At 43.1% G+C, this 27687-nt stretch overlaps 3 protein-coding genes across 4 annotated transcripts; 2 read left to right on the forward strand and 1 right to left on the reverse strand.

The window, feature by feature from the left end:
* Positions 1-260: 260 nt before the first annotated feature.
* On the forward strand, positions 261-2969 carry LOC124672501 (alpha-galactosidase 2-like). Its single transcript, XM_047208723.1, has 15 exons — positions 261-412; positions 509-567; positions 682-738; positions 859-893; positions 989-1092; positions 1185-1260; positions 1378-1436; positions 1523-1588; positions 1709-1792; positions 1878-1942; positions 2026-2108; positions 2231-2321; positions 2428-2480; positions 2607-2750; positions 2874-2969. The coding sequence occupies exons 1-15, from the start codon at positions 261-263 to the stop codon at positions 2967-2969; spliced, it is 1224 nt and encodes a 407-aa protein (XP_047064679.1).
* A 9182-nt stretch (positions 2970-12151) lies between these two features.
* LOC124673754 (exonuclease mut-7 homolog) lies at positions 12152-16935 on the forward strand. 2 transcript variants are annotated; one of them, XM_047209793.1, is made up of 8 exons: positions 12152-12621; positions 12873-13004; positions 13865-13988; positions 14164-14477; positions 14656-14732; positions 14823-14979; positions 16303-16506; positions 16598-16935. In XM_047209793.1, the coding sequence occupies exons 1-8, from the start codon at positions 12190-12192 to the stop codon at positions 16655-16657; spliced, it is 1500 nt and encodes a 499-aa protein (XP_047065749.1). In that variant the 5' UTR covers positions 12152-12189; the 3' UTR covers positions 16658-16935. The 2 variants fall into 2 exon arrangements, with proteins under 2 accessions (XP_047065749.1, XP_047065750.1); XM_047209794.1 differs by having other exon boundaries at positions 12153-12621; positions 14844-14979.
* A 108-nt stretch (positions 16936-17043) lies between these two features.
* Positions 17044-20330, reverse strand: LOC124673755 (ORM1-like protein 3; the record flags this gene model as incomplete). Its single annotated transcript, XM_047209796.1, is given in 3 exon segments — positions 17044-17402; positions 18135-18286; positions 20185-20330. Coding segments are annotated over 3 exon segments (437 nt in total), but the record flags the coding sequence as incomplete, so codon positions are not given.
* Between the last annotated feature and the right edge of the window lie 7357 nt (positions 20331-27687).

Below are 27687 nucleotides of genomic sequence, written 5' to 3' on the forward strand. Positions count from 1 at the left end.
TCCGGTGAGCTTTCCCCCGGTGGATCTGGCTGGGCTTTGATGGAGCCAACCCAACGAGACACACAGTGCGAAACAGACGCTACGTGTGCGGGTAGCGTGACAAGCCCAGAACAGAAAGCGGAGCTGGCGGCCACGTCACACGCGCCGGACAGGAAGCCACATAAATCGCATCACGCTCTGTCTGCATAACAACCAGGACGAGGAGCTCCAGTCACCATTGTCAGTTGCACACGTAGGGAGAGACAGCTGGGAACGAAACAATGGCGGAGATCAATCGTTGCGGCGCTGCTCTCCTGCCACTCGCCGTCGCGCTAATCGGCTGCAGCCTCGTCACCGCCGGCGCCGTGACGGGCGGCGGCAGCGCCCGCCGCCTCCTCGTCGACAACGGGCTCGCGCGGACGCCACAGATGGGGTGAGAACTCATCCGGCTGGCCATCTATTTCTCCACCGACAGAAATAGTCATCGTCGTTGCTGATGCTGAATTTGCGCCCGTTTGATCTGTGTCAGATGGAACAGCTGGAACCATTTCGGCTGCGACATCAACGAGACGGTCATCAGGAGCACCGGTAAGACCACTCCAACCAAATCATCTCTTGATTAAGGGCAACGCTTATAGTATGCACATCGCATTCTTGGATAAAGCGACAAATCTTGTTTCATAATCTGCATTTGGGGAACAGTTGACGCGCTCGTCTCCTCCGGCCTCACAAGCGCAGGATACACATACGTCAACCTGGGTAGGTAGTAGGTACACACATGTGGTCTTTCTTTGTATGTGATCAAGCATAGTAATTAGTAGGTGTCACCCAGAGGGCCAGAGAGACTCGCTGACATTTTTAATTTGCTACTACCTTCAGATGATTGCTGGGCAGATAACCAACGGACCAAAGAGGTACAGCTGTTCTTCCCTGAATGTTATGCCCCGGCGTTCTCTCTCAAATACGGTACATTGTATATAACTGATGACGCTGGCTGATTGATCGTTAGGGTTACATGGCTGCTAATCCGGACAGATTTCCGTCGGGGATTAAGGCCCTCACAGACTATGTGCACAGTAAGGGGCTTAAGCTAGGCCTGTACTCTTCAGCCGGGTAAGTGTTGTTCTGGATCTGCAGTTCTTCACTAGTTCATTCGAAGATTAACACACACACACTGCTTGAGGAATTTCTTTTGCAATGTTCAGGACGAGAACTTGCAGCAACAGGATGCCAGGATCCCTGGGTCACGAGGACACCGACGCTAAGACCTTTGCCTCATGGGTAACTTCTTGAACCGCAATAAAAAGATTCAGTCATCTAGATCGATCACCGAATATTCTTTTTTCAAAGAAAAGATCCTTGGGGATAAATGCAGAGATTTTCGTTCCCCTTACACAGGGCGTGGATTACTTGAAGTACGACAACTGTTACCGTGATGACTCAAACGAGCTTGTCAGGTAAAATCATTTCGTCAGCTTTGCCGTAAACAAGATTTCACCGCTTGGCTTCCAGCTATGTTTTGAACTTGGGACATTGACCGCAGATTTCCCAGAATGTCTCACGCATTGCGGAACTCCGGCCGTCCCATCTTCTACTCACTGTGTGAATGGTATGGTGACATATGAAGTTCATATCCATATATGTTCCTTTTGGGTACTGAAACATAAAGATTACCCTAGCTGTTTGATACTATGTGTCTATGTGCCATTTAATTGCTGTTTCATCTTAGGGGCTACATGGACGTGGCAACATGGGGTGGCTCATACGGGAACAGCTGGAGGACAACCGGCGACATCAATGACACATGGACAAGGTAACAGTAGATCAGAATCCGATACACCGGTGAAAATCGCTACTTTGTACAAACTTTCTTACTTGGTGCTTGCACGAGTAAACAGCATACTGAGTAACATCGATCAGAACGATGCCTACGCCAAGTACGCAAAGCCAGGAGGCTGGAACGGTCAGTGGATCACACCCATACATCGTGATTTCGATGCGATCATCGTAATGCCCGATCACTCACTGTTGTTGCCACTCGCACAGATCCTGATATGCTCGAGGTCGGCAATGGCGGATTAACACACGACGAGTACATCGTACACTTCAGCTTGTGGGCCATTGCCAAGGTACTACCTTGCCAATAGTTAAGAACTGATGTTGCTGAATAAATACTACTGTACTAGTTCAAACGTAACGACTACTATTCTTGTTCAGATTGTTCACCAGTTTTTCGTGTAACGTTCTACAGGCTCCTTTGATAATCGGCTGTGATGTGACGAGCATCTCCAAGGATACTTTGGGGATATTATCCAATCCAGAAGTCATCGCGATTAACCAAGGTCAGAACAAGTGTTCGACCTGGCCATTCCAAGCAGATTATGTTGCTTAGGCACTTAGAATCATCTGACATGAATTCCTTATGAACGGAAAATGTGGCGCTCGCAGATCGTTCTGGTATCCAGGGAAGGAGAGTGAGGAAGTATGACAATGAAATCGAGGTACAGAATTTTAGCAGCTCACCGGGAAAAAAAATCACTTCAAGAAAAGTCTACTCTTGTGCAGCAAAAAAATGAATCCGTTTTTTCTGAGTCAAATTTCGTTCCATGGCGTTTTTGTTTCTGCAGGTATGGGCAGGGCGGCTCTCGGGACACAGGAAGGCGGTGCTGCTGCTGAACCGAGGTGCTACAAGCAGACGGTCGATCACCGTGACGTGGGCAGACGTCGGGCTCCGGCGAGGTGTGGCCGCTGAGGCTAGGGACGTCTGGAAGGTCAATATATGAACCCGCATTCCTACACGATCGCTGCAGATTTTCCTGCTTAGGTTACAGATGAAATGGCTTTCCGGTGTGGTTTCCATTTTGACTGGTCTGCTTCTGTGTCGATGTATGCAGCACGAGACGCTCCCGGGCAGGTTCGCTGGCAGGCTGACGGCGGAGGTCGGGCCGCACTCGTGCAAGCTCTTCATCCTGACGCCGGTCGGCCGGTGACGGTAGCTCCAGATTAGATCGATGATCAGGCACAGTTACCAGAAACTAGAGACCAAAGAGATGTATGCATGTATGAGAAGAAAGTAAAGTTATGCAGCTTGAGATGCTTGATCTGAAGCGAGCGAGAATATAGCAGTGTCTTTTGGTTCAGAGCACGCTGAATAAAATTGCGAATGGAATGGAAGTATGGAACTGCATGCTCTGTTCCGTTAATCCATCTGTCTTGTCTGTTGATCGGGTTGTTGAGTCCGAAAGAAAGGCCACCGTCTGGACAGCTAGCTAAGCAAACACACCCATTTCTCAGCAGCTCGATGTCTTCTTGGCATCAGCAAAAACATGAGAATTCAGAAATTTGAAAAAAGTATACACTGTCGGCTGTCGCACACCCCAAAGTCCCAATCTGGGAAGGGAAATAATATGCTACCAATCAATAACCATAGTTGAGGTATATCTATAAGATTAACAGTACACCTAAACATCATGAGATGCTTGAATCAGGATTGCTAGCATCTGGATGCCAACTGCAACTTATCACTTTGAAAGTTTGCCCAAACAGAGCAGCTTTTATTCGGTCCTTCTTGCCTTTGCCTCATCGCTCTCTTCTCGCAGTGGATCTTTTCTGCAAAGAATTCTTGGATTTCTACAGCCTCCTTTGGCAAGGGTGTTTCGTTCATTAGGATCTTGACGGCGAACTCGATGCACGTGTCTCTGTCAGATTCTCCATAGAGGGACGCCAGAGCAGATTCTGCACTTGAAAGATCAAACTCAACGTTCCCATTCTCTAGAACCAGGCCTGAAACTGTTTTGGAGTCAAAACCTGCTGCATCGTTTGCTCTGTCTTTCAGTTTCAGGGGATCAAAGCCATTATTTGTTTGAACGGCAGTCTTAGCAAGAGCGTCGGCAAAGGAACCTTTGCTCTCCTTGAGGTGAGGTAAAGTATCTGTAGCAGGGACAATGGTCTGCACAACAGAGTTTGCATATGTACCATTGCTCACTTTGAGCTCAGCTGCAACAGTATCACTTCCATGATTCCTGTCCTTGGTATCAAGTGAAGTACCATCAGCTCCTACACTGACCCGCTCGTCAGCACAGTTTTCTCCTGCTCCATTGCCCTGCTCAATAGCCGCACCGCGGTTCTCCTCAACCTCAGCCGCGCCATCGTCTCCAGGAGTTGATTTCATCTTCTCCGAGCAACCACTCCGAAGCGTGCTGCTTGCAGCCGTTCCAAGATTCAGAAACCCATCCAGCGACATTGCCCATGACGTGCCAGCAGGATTGTTGCCCCTAGGCCGGACGGAGCGTCTCCCACGGTTCTTGGGGTCCAGGCATCCACGGAACTCTGTTTCTACTTCTTCTTCCGAACTATACCTTCTTGGCTTCTTCTTTGTCCGTGTAGACGCACGGCACGGTGGCGTGCTGCACTGTCCCTGGTCGGATCTCGTCCTCTTCCTCGAGCCGACGCTGCCATCGTTCTCGGACCTGCTTGGCTCTTCTTTGGGATCGAGGAGGGTCTCAGCTGGTACAGCCCCCCACGGCGCAGAATTCCGTCCCCTGGGGCGGACTGATTGGCTTCTGTGATTCCTAGGATGCATCTTAATCTAGTTCATGCGCGTCGCGATGTCCCTTTCCAGTTTTGCTATTCAGTACCAAACTCATGTAGTTTCTTGTTGCGTAACAACTCGGTTTGTTTCCTGCAACAGAAGACAACGAAATTGGATGAGATGAATAATCCATTCCATCGATGAATTGAACTCCCCCTAGTAGGTAACTGGAGCGAAACAGCAAATCCAAAAGCGCACGAGGAAAATCAATCGAATAAAGAAACATGATCCCCAATTAACCGCAATTAATTAACAGCAACTAGTAGGCGGATATACTATTGGAACATGGGAATGCACGATTCGTGATCAGTCTGTTACGAACCAGTTTGGCGTGAGTCGGAAGGAAAGTAGGAGATGGGCGGCGAAGGATCGATCGAGGTTGCTAGCAAGCAATGTCTCCGTCAGCCGCCAGCCGCCAGCGACAAGAGAGACAGAGTCTTCGAGAGGGAGATTTGTCCGTTGTTGTTACTGCTTCGATTGGAAGGAAGCCCTTTTTTCAGGAGAATCCGTGTCCGTCCGGACTCAAGTAGGACTCGCCGGCCGCCGCGACTGCGGGACCTCGCCGCCGCCTTTGTCTCTGATTGTGATCACGCGTGGTTTTTACCCTGTTAGGGTATCGCACGGAAGTTTTATATGTGCCCTATATACGCGTGGTTTTAGAAATTTGGCCATACCCGTTGTATTTCCTCAGTCTAAAATAAATGGCGCAGATTTTGTCTTAATTGGGCAAGCATGTAGATATATACGCATCTAGATCAAATCTTTGTCAATTAATTTAGACCGGAGACAAAAAAAAAGTTACGTTTGAATAATGTGTTTTCACTTTTTTATTATTAAGATTTATCAAAAGTACCTTTTATGTAACTTTTTCCGGGTCTGTGGACTTTTATCCAAATGGTGCATAAATTTTACATCAAGATATGAGTGGTAAATCTTAGTTGCAAGCAACACACAAGAAAATGGAAAAAAAATAAGACTTGAGCGTTTAAACGGACCTTCAAGCAATTCAATAGAAAATATTTAGATGTGTACAAAAGGCAAGTGCTAGCACTCGAACTCAGCGGACAGAGATCCAGTGCCTTGCTGTGAATGAGTCACGCATTGCCTTGCCTCTATACATCTACCGTTCAAATCAATCCATGAGCTAAGCCTAGGTTCACCAACGCACAGAAAATGATCCTTCTATCTTTAGGTGAGCGGATAACTACAAAGGTGGTTTTACAATGATTGTAAAGTTATCTGTCTTTTCTAGATGCAAGATTGTCCATGGAGGTCTCCCTATGGACAAACCAATCGAATGGTAAACAACAACATGATTGAAATTATGTCACTCGTTGTGTTTCTCGGTTGTGAGAGAATGTAGAGAATGCGAACTCAAAATTGATCTCGACTGCATATGCATCCTACAAAACATATTTCAAATAGTTAAATTTTTTAGAAAAAAGTTTCACATTTAGAGGGACATGTTCTATGTTTGCACGTAAAGCTTCACATAAAATCGACAATTTTATGTCCTGTGTAAAAAGACAAAAAAAAATGTCTACAGAAATAGACTATTTTATCACAAAAATGTTGTCTTTTTTACACAGGGGCACAAAACATATCGGGTTTCGCTGAAACAAATTTCTAAGCATGTAACATGTCGGGATACACATGAAACTTTTTTTTATATTTTTTTACCATTTTAAAATATGTTTAAAATGCATTCAAATAAATGGTGCAGATGCACCCGGCTGCATAAACACCAGAGAATGCTCTATAATGGTAATAGTGCCTCTTCCTATTAAGCTAGTCCTTGGATATAAGAAGGGCCAATACCTTAAAGCATTTTTTCTCTCCTGGTTGGTTGCATTTTGGTACTCCCAATGCTACCTACTCAGTGTGCTTCAAAATAATTGAAGTTTTAATTTGTTTAAAGTCAAACTAATATATTGAGTTTGATAAAGTTTATAAGAAAATATATCAATATCTGAAAAATCAATTTAATTTTATTATATTCATCTATAATATGTTGTTTTTTCGACTCTCCTGTTTATTAACTAAATCACACTTACATCTTCAATTAAACTCGCAACAATAAAACTAGAGGAAACTCAAACCGAACATTTCGTTGAGTTCCACACTCATTTGCTAGATTATGAGCTACAAAATTAGACTCCCTAGGACAAAACTCATACTCAGCTCTTATAAAAGAAGTAGCATGGATGCACATATCTTCTATAATTGGAGCTGCTGGACTCGGTGTGAAGCCACCTGCTTTCTGAACATTAATAACCTCCATACAATCACATTGGATTATAATTTTGTTCCACTCTAGTTGATTTACCAAATGTAAACCATGTCTCAAACACAAAGCTTCAGTTGTTGCTGCATCCAAACCAAAATAAACTTTATTATTGCTTGCTGCAAGAAAATTACCTTTACTGGATAACCGCTCCCGTTGATTTTCACAAAGTTTTGGATCAAAAGCTGCATCAACATCGACTGTAACGTAACCTTCTCTTGCTTTCTGTGTTTGTTTTGGTTTAAATGCACGAACAAAATATACCGTTAGAACTTGAATTGACATAGCCATTTAAGGCAATGTTTGAATTGTTTCACCTTGCACTTTTTGTCTGCGCATCCACCAGATATACCAATCAGCGGTAATAAAGATCTCTCTGAAAATTTCAAAAACTTTAACAAGTTTCTTTATGAATTTAGCCATTATCAGAAAATTAAGAACCACACTACCTGAGCCGTCAATAGCACAAACTTCCTCGATAATATCCCACAGACCAAACTTCCTCCATATTTCTCTTGATCCTTTACATAAGAAAAGTGTGTGCTTTATATCATCACATGCGTTTGAACAAAGCGGGCAAGAACTATTGTTTATAATATGTCGATTTTCCAAAGGCCCTAGACAGGGAAGTATTCCATGCAAACTTTTCCAAGTAAATATTTTAATTTTTGTTGGTAAGCTACAATTCCACACCTCATCCCACAGGGTTAGGTCTAGCAGAATCAGTGACATCTATTCTTCTCAATTTCTTGCCAAATCGGGACTCCCATTCCATATGATATGTACTTCGGACAGAAAATAAACCATTTTTTGTTAAACCTCCAAGTAATGAAATCATCCATCCCATTTTGGTTCAGTGGGATCGACATTATGTTGTTCACATCAATTGCCCAGAAATTTTCCCTTAAGAGTTCCTCGTCCCACTCGCCTGAATATGGATTAATAAGCTCCTCAACATTATTCAACAGAATATTGCCTTTGGGGGGGGGGGGTAAAACCCTTGCCCGTAGGACTTAGCGGCACCCAAGTATCTTCCGAAATATTAATCCAGTTTCCATCTCCCACACGCCATATTTCCCCTTTCTTGAAGGTATGCACAGTCCCGCCATTATACTTTGCTAGGTTAATAAGAACCTTTTTTAAAATTTTGCATCCAAAATTCTCCCATCTGGATAGTACTTTCTTCTTAGAACTCTTGCACATAAACTATGTGGCTCCGATATTAGTCTCCAGATTTGTTTTGTCAGCATAGCTTTGTTGAAACAGTGAGGGCCTCTGAAGCCCATCGCTGCTCTTTTTTGGGCACACACAACTTTCACCAGGCGAACCAGGCGAACCAGTGCATTTTTGTCACATTATCACCCCACCGACATTGAGAGACTGCATTCATGATCCCTTGCATATTTTCTTCGGAACCAAAAATACAGACATCACATATGTCAGCGTAGCTTGAGCAACAACTTACAACTTCACTTCTTTCCCAACCGTAGAATAAGTCCTATCTTTCCAATCATGGTCGTGTTCGAAAACTATATCCCCCAAATATTGGAAGCAATCGCTCCTGTCACCACCCACTAATAAGGGGAGCCCAAGGTACTTATCTGATAAAGCCTCCACCATAATATTAAGAACTAGTTGAATCCCCGCGCGTTGTTGCGGGCATTAGAGATGATTTTCACGTATGCAAAATCATGAAGCCTATGAAAAACCATGATTATTTGTAAATGAAATTAGCTCTTATCTAGGTCTAGTATTGCTAGTATAGTAACAAATAACTTGAATAATATTTGCTTGTCACCTCTACATCATCGGGGCGACGCGAAGTGTTGAGATGAGTGCTAATATAGTAACAAATAACCCTTAATAATATTTTGCTGGCCACCTCTGCATCATCAGGGAGAAGGTACTCCGAAAATTAAAGTTGAAACATTTTATAGGTAGAAAAAACATCTTCAGATAGAAATGTATAAATAATGAGCATATACCATCGAATATAATGTCCACATTAATATAGATGGTACTGGTGTAACAGAAATATCTATTTTGACCTTTGTTTGACATATATGCTGAGGCATACGTGATACATCTATCCTGATTCATGAATCAATACTAAATGAAAAAAAGCAGAAGAAAAGAGAGCATTGCACCGCACATATGATGAATACATCTTCATGTACTGGCGTTATCCATATTAATTATTGGTATATATACAGTATGATGCAGAGAAGAATTCAAATTGATAACACGGCGTGAATTTTAGCAAAGCATTACCCTCAACCGATCACAAAGTAGTGCCTAAAATATTAGAATATGACTATTTTGTGGACCGGAAGTGGGCTATGTTAACACAGAAGAAAAATACAAAAAGATTGGTGCATGAGAGATAGGGAATGGGTAAGATGGTAGAGAGAAGTTTAGGAGAGGAAAGTGATGACTCATGATTCAACAAATACACAAATTTTTGACACCATGGATCGATCTTGCATCGGTTGGCTCGCCAGCCATCTATTACTCACATATCATCATGTGTCTTCTTTTCACCAGATCAGGAAAAAAGAAACAAAAATACTCCAAATTGGGGAGGCGACTTGACTAAGAGCAGCGAAGGAAGGATACTCGACAAACGTCTCGCCCCTGATCAGAACTCATGCCCACATAATGTGCAACCTCAGCTGGCGGCAAACATCTGGTAAGTTGGAAGGAAGATAGGGAAAGGAGAACTAACACAACCTAGCAGGAGGGCACGGCCTATTCCAAAAGCATAAATAGGGGAGGGGAGGGGAGGGGTCTGAGTTTGTCGAATAAAATCTACAAGAACTTCTCGACACATTCAGCAGTTTCATGTGCTTTTATTTCTCCTGGAGATTGTATCGAAGGGGAAGGGGAGTGGCCCATCGCAAGATTAATGGAGAAGAGGAAGCAAACTTTTGGGGCCTGATCGGCTGTTCATGTAGTCATGTGCGTGAGCCACTGTCTGTGTTTAGACAACTATCGACCATGGATTTTGAATTAGACGGCTAAGAACAATCGGGGTGATGTGGATGCACATGATTTCAGCTTGCAAACATTAAATGCATCTAAGTGGGGATGAACTTTATAGATAGTACATATTTCCACTCTTTTATCCACATGTTCGTTCGGACTAAAATATATGCTGCATTTTGGATCACTTACCAATGGACGTGAGGCTTTGCAATAATTCTCAAGAATCCTTCTCAAACAATTTGCATTTTGCTCATTTGCTTTCATTAGTATCAAATATTCATCTGAAAAGAATAAATGTGAGACGGATGGGGCATCTCTACACACTTGTACGCCTTGGATATTACCATGTCTCTCGCCTCTAGAAGTAGAGCCAAGAGATCCTCGACTACTAGAAGGAACACGTAGACTTAAAGGATCACCTTGATGTAATCCGCGTGTAGGAACAATTTTTTCTGTCTCTATCCCATTAAAACAAATTGTGTACCACACTCCATTATGAGTTTGAGCCGAGCCCGATCAAACCCCATTTTCAGCATGATCCCTTCGAGAAACACTCACTCGGTCCTATCGTAAGCCTTGTGCATATCCAATTTAACTGCACATAAGGCATTATTTCCCGTCTTCTTCTTTATTGCATGAATGCTCTCGTATGCCAACAACCTCAGGTAAAATTATTTTCAAACGATTAGCCAACATTTTACTTATTACTTTGTAGACCACATTGCATAAACTAATTGGGCGATATTGCGATATCTTATCTGGATTATCAACCTTTGATATGAGCACTACTGCTGTATCATTCCATCCTTCTGAAGTTACAGCTGAGTTGATCGCATCTAGCACCTCTTTAACAAGTTCATTTTCAAGCATAACCCAAAACCTCTTACATAACAAGGCATGCAAACCGTCAGGTCCGGGTGCTTTTAGATCCTCAATCCCAAACAATGATTTTTCACCTTTTCTAGTGTGTAAGGCGCTAACAACATCTCGTTCAACGCATGTGTTACTCGGACATGAACTTTACCCAACACTGAATCATCTGTGGAATACACGTCTGAAGTAAACAGAATAGCAAAATAATCTCTAATGAAAGGGGCTAAGTTGTCGGTGCCTTCCACTCTTCCCCCATTATCATTAGATATGGATTTTATCGTGTTCCTTTTCTTCCTTGTAGTAGCGCAATGATGGAAAAATATTGTATTTTGGTCACCGTGTCTCAGCCAGTTTGCGCAGCCTTTTTGTAGCCACATTATCTCGTCTTGTTCAAACAGGTTTTCCAATAGGAGCAAAATTTCCTGGTTCCTACCTAAAGTCTCGTCCGACATAGGTCCTCTCCGCAGCTCCTCCAACTCCTTTTTAATGTATCTATCATCCTTTAGGTCCCTTCAGAATGTGCTTGTCCCACTTGTGAAGATTATCATGGACCTCACCGAGAGTAGACATCAAATCCTTGCCTGCGTGCCTTGCTTTGTTCCAAGCCGCATTAACGATCTCTTCAACTGATGGCTCCTCGAGACATCGCGCCTGAATTTCCGTCCTTGATTGTGTGGCAACAGAATTATGGTAGTCACTATTAACCACAACAGGACGATGGTCCGTCTTTGTCATGCCCTCATTGACAAGAGCTGCAAAAGGGAAACATGTTATGTCATTCAGCATTAGACACCGACCGATCAAGCCTCTCTCTTATCTTTCCTCTCCTCCAGGTAAACTTATCACCTATATAGTCCATGTCCATTAACCTGCAATCATCTAGACAATCATGAAAACCTTGCATGCAACTTTCCCTCCTTCCTTTTTCCGAATTAAACAAAATTTCACTGAAGTGTCCAATAGCTAACCAAGGCAAATTTAAATAAAGCATGCAAGTCTCGAAGATCAGTTCAAGTTCTATCTTTGTGACCCCAACTTGGTTCTCCATAAACCCCTGTCAATCTACACTTCTGACCTCTTCAATTAACACATCAATATGCTGATTTGTCACACTAAGCTCGGTGGCTTTTATTCCCTTTTTCCACATCATTATCAGTCCTACACTCTTTCCATCGCCACATCCACGATTATCTGATAATATCCAATACGTTTCAAGATTTTTTCTGCCTTCAGTCTCGACAGATGTGTTTCCGACAAAAATAACACATCTATAATATGTTCTCATACTATATGGAGTAGATATATAATGGACGTTGCAAATATTGGTGATTTTTTTTTTCCTTTAAATTCGGTAAGGCCTAGGAGTTAGGACTTGGAACAAAACTGGAACTTGGTATTACTGCTATCGTGCGTGCGCGCCCTGTCTTTAGTTGTTCCACCGCCCCCCCATCCCCCACTCCCAAGTCCCACCGGACCGATGGAAGACCCCGCACGGGCGCCACCGCCGCCATTCGCCGTACACCTAGTCACTGGCGGCTCCTCCTCGCTGGACCTATCCCACCTCCTCCAGTCCCTTGCCGCCGCCCGCATCGTCGCCTTCGACGCTGAGTGGAAGCCGCGCCGCCGCCGCGCTCCCGCCAACGGCGACGACGCCTCGCCGGCACCCCCCAATCCGCCACAGCTGCCAACGGTTACGGTTCTTCAGCTTGCCTGCCGCAGCGAAGACGGGGCTAACGAGGTGTTTGTCGTCGACCTCCTCGCCGTGCCGCTCGCCGACCTGTGGGCGCAGCTAAGGGACTTGTTTGAACGGCCCGAGGTGCTCAAGCTGGGGTTCCGCTTCAAGCAGGATCTCGTGTATCTCTCGGCCACCTTCACAGCCGCCCTCGGATGCGACTACGGATTCCAAAAGGTACAGTGCCTGTCGTGCGAATTATTTTACTTTTGCTACCAGATCCTTCACAATGAATACCTCAAATTCCTTTCTACTACTAGGCAAAACTGCTCTTGTAGATTGAACTGGTTTGTAGCTTGGAAACTTTCTTCTAGTATTGAATAATTTGAGCTACATGATCACTGCCGCCTCTCAGCTAGTTTCGGAAGAAGGGATTAATAAAGATTAAAATTTTCTTAGTAATATTTTGCTGTATTCATCTTTGCAAGGTGGAGCCTTTCTTGGATGTCACCAACGTCTATTACTACCTCAAGGGGCATGACAGGCTAAAGAGACTCCCCAAGGAGACCAAGAGTTTGGCTACAATTTGTGAGGAGCTGCTAAATGTCTCTTTATCCAAGGTTAGTCCAGATGACATTCATTGCCTTCAACTGGAAACTTCTGCAGTGCCAAAGTTATGTTGCCATCGTTTAGCAGACAATTACCAGAGTAGAGACTGATGCAACTATAAACTAGAGATATTGTAGGATAGCTTTGCGAAATACTATTGGTTTTGTTTATTACTTAAAGTTACTTGATCAAAACTTGTATTCATTACTATCCCAATCAGCATATCTCATAAAAAAAATCCCTGCCCCCGGGAGTTTTCTGTAGCTTTGCTCATAATAATTTCCATAAATAATCATGGTATTATGTAGTCCCTCCGTTCCATTAGTAGTCACTGATTTAGTACAACTCCATATTAGTAGTCGCTGTAGTATGTAACTACATTGTATGTTCGATTGTGGTTAATCTACTACCTTAGCTGCTCCTAGCACCTGTGCCCAGAGCCTCAGACAAAGGCCAACATTGAGCTACCCTGGTACAAAGGGTTTAGCTGAAGCCTGGTTCTTTCTACATGTAAGCTTGGTTGGTAGGCTTCATTTTCCTCAAATATATTCTGAGAAGTCAATATGAAGCTCAGCTAACTACCAGATTTTACGACTAACAAATATTCATATAGCTGTCGGATTTCAATATGGGTCTTAATATGAGTTATGTAGCTGAGTTTTTACCTTTTCAGCATGCAAATTAATTTCAAGCTTTGTGGCCCATTTCAACTCAAGCTTCTTGGTCTTCCTGTTTAGCCCAAGCAGGCAAATACATCTTGTTTTTCATCTGTGTTTTCATATGTACTACAAAAATAGATTATGCTCAAATTGATAGGTTAGTATTAGTATTTCTGCTGTTACCTAATTGTTATCCTCAAATTTTACACTAGGAACTCCAATGTAGCGATTGGTCGTGCCGACCCTTGAGTGAAGGACAAATACGATATGCTGCATCAGATGCCTATTATTTACTAGATATATTTGATCTCTTTCAGCAAAAGGTCAGCACTGAAGGTATTTTTTCTCATCCTCAGCACCATGGATTTGATCGTGGATTTGTGGGAATCTGTTATTCTTTCCTTTTTATTTCATGCAGGAGAATAATATTTTGTGAGACTTTTGAAGCTTATCTTTATGAACTAAGAATTTTTTGGTGTCCTTATTGTAATTATTTATTGTGCTATTGCAGAAAAATGTTCGCCAACAACGGATCTAAATTCAGATGAATTTTGCTCACCAACAGTAGTAGAATGCTCATCGTCCGGATATTCTATTTACTCTGCTGGTTATTTAGCTTCCATTATAGCAAAGTACAGTGAGGGAATTTTGTTGACAGAGTCAGATACAAAAGCACGCTCCTCGAGACGAAAAGAAAAACAAAAGCTTCCAACCGATGCCAAGTACAAAGAGAAGTTCGATTGCAGTATTGAATGGCAGGGTCCCCCGCCATGGGATCAATCCATTGGTGGAGATGGATTACCCAAGTTTTTGTGTGATGTCATGGTAACAGTTTTCCTTCCCATTGCTTTCATCAACTCTGTGCTTTTTGTGATCTCCTTCAAATACCACTGAATAAGATGAACTTGAAGTCTGCCAGATTTTACAACCATATTATTCAAGTACCCAAGGTTTATCTATTTGTAAAGGTTGCTAAATTTGATGTGAAGAAAAACTTGAACAGATTGAGGGTCTAGCTAAGCACTTGAGATGTGTTGGAATAGATGCCGCCACACCATCTTGCAGGAAACCTCAACCAAGGTATTTCCCAATAGTTTCTGCAATAATATTTGCAACATTTGTATTGAAGTTTCTTATTAAGAGTAAAGTATTAATTTACATGTTATTTACTTCTTGTTTTACTCAATTCAGAGAATTATTGAATCAAATTTATAAGGAAGGACGGATATTACTAACACGAGATATGAAGCTCTTAAAATATCAGTATTTGGCGACTAATCAGGTATACAAAGTGAAAAGTCTGCTAAAGCGTGATCAACTAGCTGAGGTATGTGCTTACTTTGATCGTTTGCATCTTCAATTTGATTTTGAGTTGCTGTAAATTCATTGATGGATCAAAATCCTGTTAATCAAATTAAATAGATAAATAAGGCAAGTCAACATTTCTCGTGTTTGTTGATGCTATTGTGATGCAAGGCCATGTAATTGATCTTTTTGCAGTAAGTGGTCCATTATCAGATAAATTACTGGAGAGATACCTTTCAACATCTTGTTTGAACCAAGAAAGTTTTTGAAAGTTCTTTTTAGAGATACTAATGTAAAATGAGAAATTGGAATTCACCTAGTTTTTCTGAAGTTACACTCACTTAGAATGTAATGTACAGCAACCAAGTAAATATACATAAAGTGATAAAAGTATTTGGATTTGTTATGCGCAGATGATAATACTAGTTTTTCATTAGAAATTCTTTCATCTCACTAAATTCTCCATAATATTTAGTAACACATAAATTTAGGAAGTAATAATGGTTGAAGACATAAGAGGATTATAACGGAGACCGTGTCAATGTCTAAACAACAGGTAAAGAATGTGTATGACTATAAATACTACGTATATGAACTTGAATAATAATGTGTAATAGAACAGTAACGACAGGGACTCTAAGAGCAAGAAGCACTAACAAACCAGTCTTTCAACTGGATGTGAACATGAATACTCTAGCATTTATCACCTTCGATTTTGTTCTCACTGTCATGAAACTGTGAGGGGAATAATTAGATTGAAAGGCTTATGCGTTTTGACAACTGAAAGGGTGAAGGCAGATATATTAATTTGCTCATAATTTTGTATATTATTTAACGGAGGAAGGAACTTTGTCAATTTCGTTAACTAATGAGTACAATAAAAAGAAAAGAAAACAGACTAGCATCCCGTGCCGCCCTCCCCTGAACTATGCGCCGACATCCTTTATAGGCAAGAGTCGCCACCAACACCCACCAGCGACCTTACAGCGGCTCTGCAGCTGGCACTGGACTGCCAGCGCTGGAAAACAAGTTCACTAGCATTGCGTAGCTGCATCTGGGCGTCTCAACACCCCGCATTGAGGAAGCCCAAATCAGCAGTGACCCCAACGGCGAGAATGTAGAGGGATGTGCTGCGGATGCCCTCACCAACGGCAGCTGCGGCAAGGAGGATGGCGGAGGATGGGTCATGCCCATGGCTGTGTTTGGTTTGGTCGCAGTATCATCAAATGACACAGATGTGGAGACAGTTGCTTTTCTCTAGTATTTCTGTTTGTAAATTGTGCCAAAAGGAAAGAAAGGGTACTCTGACACAAGCTGATTAGATTGCTTAACTTGCTTGTTGAAGGTGATTGACACCTTCCAGTTAAAGATTTCTGAGGACCGACTAATGTCGAGATGTACAAAGTGCAATGGAAGTTTCATTCAGAAACCGTTAACGCTGGACGAAGCCATGGAAGCCTCCAAAGGTTTCCAGGTCATCCCCTCGTGCATATTCAACCGAGATCTGGAATTCTGGAAGTGCACCGACTGCAATCAACTATACTGGGAGGTACTGTCTTCTGTTACAGGCTTTTTTTTGTTCAAGGTACACCTTATTGTCTCCCTGCTTCCTGAATCCAACAATTTTACATTTCCCACAGGGAACTCAGTACCATAATGCAGTTCAGAAATTTATGTCAGTCTGCAACATTAGTGAGTGAGCATTGCAACATTTCTTTTTAAGTGCTGTTAATGGCTCCATGGATACCTTCGTTTTCCATTGGGAGAAGCAACTGGATCATCATCCGATCTCAGACTTCCCACCACTATATGATGAGGCAGACCTTTCATTTTGTTGGTGTGCAATCCATTCGTTGTGTTGATGTAAATATGCTCATGTTGTTTTGTACCTGGAATTCAACATATACTGGGAACTTTTGTTTGAGTAATGACACCATGTTATTTTGTCTATCTCAATAAACAATACCAGTCACGATTATATGAACTATGTCACCCTGTAGAAACATATGGCCTGATGATAATATTTTTGCATTCCCTGAAATTTATAGGTGAATCCCTAGTTAGCAATTTACGAAATACCACGCACTGAGCAAGTTTCCATCCACATATTAGCATCTTTATTGAAGTTACATTCTACACTTCCAAGAGTTCTCTGGAATCTGTAGCCGAATCCCGTGTGCTAGTTAATATTTACAGTTTGCTCTTAACCTATATACAGATGTTACACACAATAGTACTACGGTTGCATCATCCTGCCTTGCCATTGTTCTGCACTGCTGAAGTTCAGATTGTGCTTGCAGCGTTCCTCAGATATCTGCATTGATACCAAATATACGGACCTTGTGCATGTTTGGCATCTTAGCTATGACAAGCACTAAAACTGCTACAGTGTTGAGGAAGAGCATTGGCTGGTTGTAGTCAGTCAAGTGTGACGCAATCAGATACCTGCCACAAAAGCACATCTTAGAACATACCATTAAATACTAAGCGGAGATTTTAACAGGACAACACAAATTATCTATTGCTTACTTCATATCAGAGCTAAGCATCATCAGGTTAAAAAAAAGAGCTAAGAATCATCAGGAAATGCCTGAGATTTTTGTTTGCAAATGTTAAAGTAAAATGAACAAATCAGTCAGTTCATAGTAGGATGTGATCCACATGATCTCACAAAAGGCACTGTCTGGCCTGAACAATCCTATGCTCTAATTGCCGTGGGATGCTTGGACATGATCACAGTCCATGTTCCACTTATTCTACAGAACAGAATAAAGACGCAGAATCCATGTTTCACTTCTTCTAGAGCTAACAGAATAAACACACAGAAAAAGCTTTGCCATCAAGCATGATGGCAGCCCATGTTTCACCTATTCTAGAACTAACAGAATAAAGAACGCAAAGAGGAGCGTAACATCAATATACACCCTTATTACTGTATATGTGTTGATCCGACTTCCTATTTGGATGACAAGCACATTAAGTACGCACATGTGCACAACTCAAATCGAATTAGCTAGTTTATGAATCTCATACGAAGGATGCTCCCGCTAAAATACACTGGCCATCATAAAACGTAAGGTGAGCTAATAGATTGAATACTTGTAATATATTCCATTACTGTTAACTGACAAAATGCTTCTATGTCTGTTAAGTCCAATAGGGTGGTCAGAAACTTACAGAACAACAGGTACCACAGTTAAGAACTTCCTATTACGAGTAAGCTGCTGCCCATTGTCAATTTGCTCCCACCAAGTCAATCTGTTGTAAATGCCTTGATCATCAGCAGCAAACGGAGTTCCTTTCTTCCAATGGAAGAAGTGGTAAGTGATCTGAAAAAAAATTCTACTATTAGCTGAATCGGGAGGAATATAACTTTTATTCAAGTTTGCCTACCAATACGCATGGCATGTGTTACTGAACAGAATATCGAGAGAAACATCTAAAGAATGTGTCCTATCAGATTCTCAATGGCCTCAAATTATCCTGCTTCGTGCAGCAGACAAAATTTGCGAAACTTCAAATACAGATCGACCTAGCAAAGTATTTGCTGTGTTGATGCCGGTATGACAGTCCTTGATCCATATATCACCAGTGCCATGTTTATGAATCAAAAACAGAAATTACGACACAAAACTAAATGGGGATATTTTTTCTTCAGGCCAATGATGTGAACAAATTCTTCCATCAATTACTAAGCTGTTGTGTTTTGACTGTAGACATAAGACTGCTCATAGTGGGAGTAACATAGCTAGTAACATCACACATCTCAAGGCATTTTGGTGACATGACATGCTAATAAATGAAGAAAGAGAGTGAAGTGGTAACTAGCTATGTTACCATAACATCACACACCTCAATGCAAGATGAGTCTACAACATAATAAATGATACAATGCATGACACCACATACTAGTATAAGTTACTACCCACTATGAAGGTAGTAATCTAGACTAGTAACATGACATATGTTACTAGTCTAAGTTACTCCCCACTATGATCAGCCTAAGTCGATTCCGGAGAAGTCTTGCCGGAACAGAGATTCTAGAAAACCAAAAAAAAAAAAAAAAAAAAATCTTCCACGCCAAGTAGTTGTGATTTAGCTCATGCTGTTTTGACTTCTGCGAAGGCTTTCCACGAACAATACTACACTTAAGATTAGGATAACTGAACATCAGGAGAACTGTATAGTACTAAATCTTCCAACAAATAAATTAATCTTCCAGCAAATAAATTACGCCAAACCACATTTACAAGTTCATTTATGCTAGAAGCCAGGCAACCTTTTTGCTACTGTATGTGCAAAACAATAATAATTGGACAAACCAAACGGTTCTTGAGCAGAATTTGAGGACAAGAGATAAGCAGAAACAAGTCTCGACTTGAACAGGTCAACAGTAAATGAATTGAAGAATACGCCAACCCAATCAAGAAGCAGGGTGAACCAAAAAGCAGCAGCAGCAGAGATATATATAGGAGGAAGGCAGTGCATACCGCGAAGTGGCCGAGGTTGAATCAAAAACAGAAATTACGACACAAAACTAAATGGGGACATTTTTTCTTCAGGCCAATGACGCGAACAAATTCTTCCATCAATTACTAAGCTGTTGTGTTTTGACTGTAGACATAAGTCGACGCGGAGAAGTCTTGCCGGAACAGAGATTCTAGAAAACCAAAAAAAAAAAAAAAAAAAAAAAAACTTCCACGCCAAGTAGTTGTGATTTAGCTTATGCTGTTTTGACTTCTGCGAAGGCTTTCCACGAACAATACTACACTTAAGATTAGGATAACTGAACGTCAGGAGAACTGTATAGTACTACCTCTGTCCATAAATAGATGCCAAAAGTTTGTCTAAATTTAAATGTATCTAGACATAATTTAGTGTATAGATACATTCAAATTTAAATAAATCTTTGGCATCTATTTATAGATGGAGGGAGCACTAAATCTTCCAACAAATAAATTAATCTTCCAGCAAATAAATTACGCCAAACCACATTTACAAGTTCATTTATGCTACAAGCCAGGCAACCTTTTTGCTAAACAATAATAATTGGATAAACCAAACGGTTCTTGAGCAGAATTTGAGGACAAGAGATAAGCAGAAACAAGTCTCGACTTGAACAGATCAACAGTAGCTGAATTGAAGAATACGCCAACCCAATCAAGAAGCAGGGTGAACCAAAAAGCAGCAGCAGCAGAGATATATATAGGAGGAAGGCAGTGCATACGGCGAAGTGGCCGAGGTTGACGGTGGTCCATGCGGCCCCGGGAGAGCAGCCGGAGACGGAGAGGACGAGGAGCCAGGCGAAGAAGAGGAGCAGGATGTAGGTGGTCCAGACCCCGGGGTACATGAACCACTCGGTGTTCTTGTTCACGTCCACCGGCGGCGCCGCCTCCACGTAGTAGGACGCCCCTCGCCGTCCCATCTCCGGCCGGTTCGTCGGATCTCAGGTGGCGTGCTCCAAGCGCGGTGGCCTGGCCTGGCCGGTGCAGGTGTGGAGAGATGGACGGGGGGTTGGGGGCGTCGGAGCAGTGATTGTGGTGTGGTTGTGATCTGGTTCCGACTTCCGTGTCTGTTTGGTTTCGGTTGTGGGAGGTTTTGGGCTGTGAGCGTAGCGGAGCCCGTGATGTTGGTCTCGTGCCCAGTCTGATGGGGAAATGTCCAGGATCATTCTAGATTGTTCCCCGAGCTGACTTGGACGTTTGCAATTTGCATCAGCTGAAAAATGATTTTGACCATCTACTGTACGGTTTGCTAGGAGTAGTAACTGCGCTGAGAACTAATGATCAAACTTCACATGGTGTCGTAAAATATTTTTAGGTGGGAGGTGAACAATTCCTTCCTATAGGCGAGGCGCGCGGCGTGGTGTCTTCTTCAATCGCAAGTCTCATTAGAAAGTGATAAGACGTTCGTAGTGACTTCGTCAATCTCAATACCCACAGGATTAGTTTTTTTGACTCAATCTCTCACAACTGTCTTAGAGGTAAAGTGTGTGTGCTTTCATATGGGCGAGTGTATGTACGTATATGTGAGCGTCTATGTCTGTATTGTGATTCGCAAAAAATATATTCATATAAGTAGGGTGTGTGCGTTCATAAGGTTGAGTGTATGCACGTATTTATGAGCGCGTGCGTCTGTACCGTATTTCACAAAAGAAGAGTAAATGCGATGCCCTGCTGCCTTTTGCTACACTTATTTTTTTCATCACTGTTTTGACCCACGAGATGGTGCGGGAGTGGAAACGAGCTTGGACCTATTTTTTGCACTCCATTTGGATGTCGGCACTGAGTTTTGATGCAATTTTGGCTTATTGTTTGTTTGAATGCATATGATGATGTTTAAGTGCGTGCAAATAACAAAGCTGTGTATTTGGTCATGTGCAAATCTCTGTTCTCGTTACCTACTTTAAATGTGGTGATATTGCCACTACAAAGGTAAGAAACACCATATAACACTTACATAGACACGGATCTGCACTTAGATAATTAATAAGTATCATATTAGGAAGTAGGTTAGCGTCTGCATCTAACAATCAGAGGTTCACACTACCACATGTGATCAAAAGCGACCATCAACAGGGTGACAATTAGAGGTTCACACTACCGCTAGATAATGGAAATGCCTCCCAAATTAGGCAGTAACTGCGCTAAGAACTAAGGATCAAACTCCAGGTTTCACATGGCGTCTTCTAAAGGGCAAAATAATTTTAGGACCCCTTTGATTCATAGGATTTATGTAGGATTTGAATCCTATAGGATTTTTTACATAAGTTGTTTGATTCAAATTAATATATTCTATAGGAACTAATTCTATGCAAATCCTATAAAAAAATATTAGGTCACACCTCATAGGAAATTCCTTCGCTACAATCAAACACACTCCATCTTACCATAGGATTCAAGTATGCATGATACCTCAATCCTATGATTTTTATATTCCTATGTTTTTCCTACCCTATGAATGAAAGGAGCTCTTTGGTGGGAGCTGAACTTCCTGCCGATAGCGAGGTGTGCTCGTGGTGTCTTCTTCAATCTCAAGATCCGTCAGATTAGTTTTTGGACTCAGTCCCCCACGAAATGGTGCGGGAGTGGAAATGAGCTTGGACCTATTTTTGCATTTCATTTGGATGCCCGCATTGAGTTTTGATGCAGTTTGGCTCATTATTTGTTTGAATGCATATGACGTTTAAATGCGTGCAAATAACAAAGATGTGTGTTTGGTCATGTGAAAATCTATGTTCTCGTTACATACTTCAAATGTGGTGATATTACCACCACAAAGGTAAGAAACACCATATAACACTTACATAGACACGGAACAGACGGAACATACATAACTGATGCACTTAGATAATTAATATCATATTAGCAAGTAGGTTAGCGCCTGCATCTAACAATCAAAAGTTCACACTACCATTCGTGATCAAAAGACACCATCAACGGGGCATCCCATGCCCCTGGACATCAGGAGGCCCCTGATCAAAAGTCACCACATTAGTTCATAAGTTCAGAAGTTCACCATGCTAAACTACTACTACATACAATTAGACACATAGATGGAAATAGGTACCCATGACCTGGGTAAAAACCTAATAGGAGTACGGGTATGAGACAAATTATTACCCATGAGTTTGTAAATGGCGAAATATCTTACATACCCATCAGGTAGAGCGGTACCGGTATAGGATCGTAGAACCCATACCATATACCCACTTGAAAGTATAGAGATGGTAAACCTAGAGGGGGGGTGAATAGGTTTCTACAAGTTTTAATTCTTTCTTTGCAATGTTAGGCTTTGCGGAATATAAAGGTGAGCCTAATGCAAACTAGGTGGAGAAACCTATATGAGGATACAACTAACTCGAGCATGAAGGCTCTCACAGGCAGTTAAATCACAAGTAAGGAGTTCGGTTAGAGATAACCGATAGCACGCGGAGTCGAGGATGTATTCCCGTGTTCCCTTGCTTTGCAACAAGGTACGTCACGTTTGGAGGGGTGGAGGTCCCACGAAGGATTCCCCACGCCACGAAGGCTCACCCTATTCTCCGGAGCCTATCCCACGAAGGAATAGCTCACTCACTTGTGGTAGACTTTGAGGTAGCCTCCAAACCTTCACAATCTTGCCCGGAGCAAATCCACAGCCCGGATGCTTCCGGACTCCTCTTGCCCACCTAGGGTTTCCAAGGAACCCTAGGAAGCAAGCTTCTCGATGAATACAAGGGGGAATGAGATTTGGATTGGTAGAACGGTAGATCGGGTCCTCCTCTAACGATTCCCCGGAGGGATTTGAGTTTGGGTGGAGGAGGAGATAGATCTGAGGCTTTTGGTGTTTCTAGCAATGGAGTAAGAGAGAGAGAGCTCAAGAACAGCTTGTAGTGTAGTGCCTAACTATTCAGAGGTAGGAGAAGGCCTATTTATAGTGTTCTTCGAAATATGGCCGTTGGTCACTTGCCACCTCAGCTTTTTCCTCGACAAACCCGGTTGACCGGACCACAGACCGGACAGCCCGGTGGTGAGGCCGGTCGGACCGGACCAGCGACCGGATTCCCTTTGTGTCGTCCTGGAGCTCCTCCAGTTGGCGGCCGGTTGGCGGCCGGTTGGCGACCGGTCGACCGGGCTGCACGCCGGACTCGGATCTACCCCCAGCTGCACGCCGGACTCGGATCGACCGGGCATGCTTATCCTTTTTCTTGCCACCAACAGACTTGGATCTACCCCCAGCTGAGCTGCCAATGTCAGTACCCTGATGAGCTTGAGGGGGTACGCGACTACTAGAACGGCGGGGAGGGTCAGCAGTCCGTCCTCTCTTGGCAACATTGCCACGTGCCTCACCACTCCAACTACCCGTGAATGAGAAAATAGAGCGAGGATAGCAGTGGGGTAAGTGTACATGTCATCAATAAGAGGGAAGCCAAAAAGCATAACATATATCCAAGTGTATTGATGAGATTGTGCGAAAACTGGGCGATCCGGCGCACAGGCCGGTCCAACCGGGCTGCAGACCGGACAAGCCGGTTGGCGACCGGTTGACCGGGCCGCACGCCGGGCCGGCCGGTTGAGCGGCCGGTTGACCGGGCTGGTGACCGGATCTGTCGAATTGTGAAGTTGTGCCCAGATTTTCTACCACAAAATCATGGAAAAACTCATAAACTTGAATATAGACTATAGCAATAGAGTGGAGTAAGTGCATTGTGTTGTGAGACACTCTAAAGGCATGTGGACTTACAAACCCTAACCCTAACCCTAAAATTTCCCCAAATCTTGTCAAGAATTTGCAATGTGTGATGAGGACAAGAGAATAGGGAGAAAGGAAGATCACATTACCCGAAGACATGGTCCTCCTTGATCAAGAGAGCAAGAAGAACACTAGGTAGGGCTTGAAAACCAAGAACTCCAAGATTTCCCAAAATAGCTTGAGAGGGACCAAATCCTTTGGTGGAGTTTCTCCAAGGGGCCCGATCTATGGTTTGGTGGAGTTTGAGAGATTTCTTGTGGTGGGAAGGCCCTAGAGCATGTGGGAGGTGATGGGGGCGGTGGCAATGGAGGTGTGGAGGTTTGAGGGTAATGAGGAAGAAGACCCCAAGGGGTATCCTCTTCCACTCATAACAGGTCGCGCGGCCGGTCGGGCGCCCGGTCGACCGGACCTGGCACCGGCTGGTCCGGCCCAGAGGCCGGTCCGACCGGGCCAGAGACCGGCCACGGGAAAATTGCCCAGTTTTGTCTCGTTTTGCCTCGTTTTGCCCCTATTCTTTGTGTAAATGTGTGTGAATGCTCAGATGATGACATGTACATATAGATAGATAGATGATGATGAGATGAGCATAGACATGGGGTTGGAAACACAAGGTTCTCTAGGCATACCCATTGGAGATAAAATCCAAACAAGATGTAAATAGCAACAATGGGTATGATTCGAAATATATATCAAGAATCATAGGTCATTTTGAAATGAATTTTGCAATAAGATCATTTGGCCTTATATAGTCAAATCAAGTTGTAATGAAGGCTCAATGAGGGGCGGGGGATTACTCCCCCTATGTGAAAGCGCAAATGTCATGAGACCTCGAAGAGACATGCTTGGGTCCATATAATGACATTGGGTCTATTTATGTTGCACACATAGGTATGCATCTTACCAAGACATGGTAGGATGACTATCCCCATATGTGCTATGCCTCTAAGCTAGATAGTGATGCGTGTAGCTGACACGTCCGTTGGGAACCCCAAGAGGAAGGTGTGATGCGCACAGCGGCAAGTTTCCCTCAGTAAGAAACCAAGGTTTAATCGAACCAGTAGGAGTCAAGAAGCACGTTGAAGGTTGATGGCGGCGGGATGTAGTGCGGCGCAACACCGGAGATTCCGGCGCCAACGTGGAACCTGCACAACACAACCAAAGTACTTTGCCCCAACGAAACAAGTGAGGTTGTCAATCTCACCGGCTTGCCGTAACAAAGGATTAACCGTATTGTGTGGAAGATGATTGTTTGCAAGAAAACAATAAAACAAGTATTGCAGACAGATTTGTATTTCAAGTATAAAAGAATGGACCGGGGTCCACAGTTCACTAGAGGTGTCTCTCCCATAAGATAAAAGCATGTTGGGTGAACAAATTACAGTCGGGCAATTGACAAATAGAGAGGGCATAACAATGCACATACATGTCATGATAAGTACGAGTGAGATTTAATTGGGCATTACGACAAAGTACATAGACCGCCATCCAAGTCGCATCTATGCCTAAAAAGTCCACCTTCGAGGTTATCATCCGAACCCCTTCCAGTATTAAGTTGTAAAACAACGGACAATTGCATTAAGTATGGTGCGTAATGTAATCAACAACTACATCCTTAGACATAGCATCAATGTTTTATCCCTAGTGGCAACAAGACACCACAACCTTAGAACTTTCCGTCACTCGTCCCGGTATCAATGGAGGCATGAACCCACTATCGAGCATAAATACTCCCTCTTGGAGTTAAGAGCAAAAACTTGGCCGAGCCTCTACTAATAACGGAGAGCATGCAAGATCACAAACAACACATAGGTAATAACTTGATAATTAACATAACATAGTATTCTCTATCCATCGGATCCCGACAAACACAACATATAGTATTACGGATAGATGATCTTGATCATGTTAGGCAGCTCACAAGATCCAACAATGAAGCACAATGAGGAGAAGACAACCATCTAGCTACTGCTATGGACCCATAGTCCAGGGTTGAACTACTCACTCATCACTCCGGAGGCGACCATGGCGGTGAAGAGTCCTCCCGGGAGATGAATCCCCTCTCCGGCAGGGTGCCGGAGGAGATCTCCGGAATCCCCCGAGATGGGATTGGCGGTGGCGGCGTCTCCGGAAGGTTTTCCGTATCGTGGCTCTCGGTACCGGGGGTTTCGCGACGGAGGCTTTAAGTAGGCGGAAGGGCAACGCGGGGGCCACACGAGGGCCCCACGCCATAGGTCGGCGCGGCCGGGGCCCGGGCCGCGCCGCCCTATGGTGGCGGCGCCTCGTGGCCCCACTTCGACTCCTCTTCGGTCTTCCGGAAGCTTCGTGGCAAAATAGGACCCCGGGCGTTGATTTCGTCCAATTCCGAGAATATTTCGTTACTAGGATTTCGAAACCAAAAACAGCAGAAAACAGAGAATCGGCTCTTCGGCATCTTGTTAATAGGTTAGTTCCGGAAAATGCACGAATATGACATAAAGTGTGCATAAAACATGTAGATATCATCAATAATGTGGCATGGAACATAAGAAATTATCGATACGTCGGAGACGTATCAGCATCCCCAAGCTTAGTTCCGCTCGTCCCGAGCAGGTAAAACGATAACAAAGATAATTTCTGAAGTGACATGCCATCATAACCTTGATCATACTATTTGTAAACATATGTAATGAATGCAACGATCAAAACAATGGTAATGACATGAGTAAACAAGTGAATCATAAAGCAAAGACTTTTCATGAATAGTACTTCAAGACAAGCATCAATAAGTCTTGCATAAGAGTTAACTCATAAAGCAATAAATCAAAGTAAAGGTACTGAAGCAACACGAAGGAAGATTAAGTTTCAGCGGTTGCTTTCAACTTGTAACATGTATATCTCATGGATAATTGTCAACATAGAGTAATATAACAAGTGCAATATGCAAGTATGTAGGAATCAATGCACAGTTCACACAAGTGTTTGCTTCTTGAGGTGGAGAGAGATAGGTGAACTGACTCAACATAAAAGTAAAAAGAATGGTCCTTCAAAGAGGAAAGCATCGATTGCTACATTTGTGCTAGAGCTTTTTGTTTTGAAAACATGAAACAATTTTGTCAACGGTAGTAATAAAGCATATGAGTTATGTAAATTATATATTACAAGTTGCAAGCCTCATGCATAGTATACCAATAGTGCCCGCACCTTGTCCTAATTAGCTTGGACTACCGGATCATCGCAATACACATGTTTTAACCAAGTGTCACAATGGGGTACCTCCATGCCGCCTATACAAAGGTCTAAGGAGAAAGCTCGCATTTTGGATTTCTCGCTTTTGATTATTCTCAACTTAGACATCCATACCGGGACAACATGGACAACTGTTGTGGGTATACTTTATGGGTATATCAACGGCATGGCCTAGATCCGGCAAGCCCGGGTGGCCCATAGATGGTGGTGAGGCATGTGGCCCATCGGGCGGCCCGGCTTGTCGTAGATCCCGAAGGATGAAGTCCAGCCC

Source organism: Lolium rigidum, chromosome 7 (genome assembly GCF_022539505.1).
Source record: "Lolium rigidum isolate FL_2022 chromosome 7, APGP_CSIRO_Lrig_0.1, whole genome shotgun sequence".
NCBI lineage: Eukaryota > Viridiplantae > Streptophyta > Magnoliopsida > Poales > Poaceae > Lolium > Lolium rigidum.

Excerpts from the sequence above, each read along its gene's own strand:
- LOC124673754 (XM_047209793.1), top strand. The coding sequence starts at position 12,190 with ATGGAAGACCCCGCACGGGCGCCACCGCCGCCATTCGCCGTACACCTA. Across the intron at positions 12,622-12,872 it reads GCGACTACGGATTCCAAAAG|GTGGAGCCTTTCTTGGATGT; the intron begins GTACAGTGCCTG and ends CATCTTTGCAAG. Across the intron at positions 14,733-14,822 it reads TGCAGGAAACCTCAACCAAG|TTCTTGTTTTACTCAATTCA; the intron begins GTATTTCCCAAT and ends CATGTTATTTAC.
- LOC124672501 (XM_047208723.1), top strand. The coding sequence starts at position 261 with ATGGCGGAGATCAATCGTTGCGGCGCTGCTCTCCTGCCACTCGCCGTC. Across the intron at positions 568-681 it reads GACGGTCATCAGGAGCACCG|TTGACGCGCTCGTCTCCTCC; the intron begins GTAAGACCACTC and ends TTTGGGGAACAG. Across the intron at positions 1,437-1,522 it reads GACTCAAACGAGCTTGTCAG|ATTTCCCAGAATGTCTCACG; the intron begins GTAAAATCATTT and ends CATTGACCGCAG.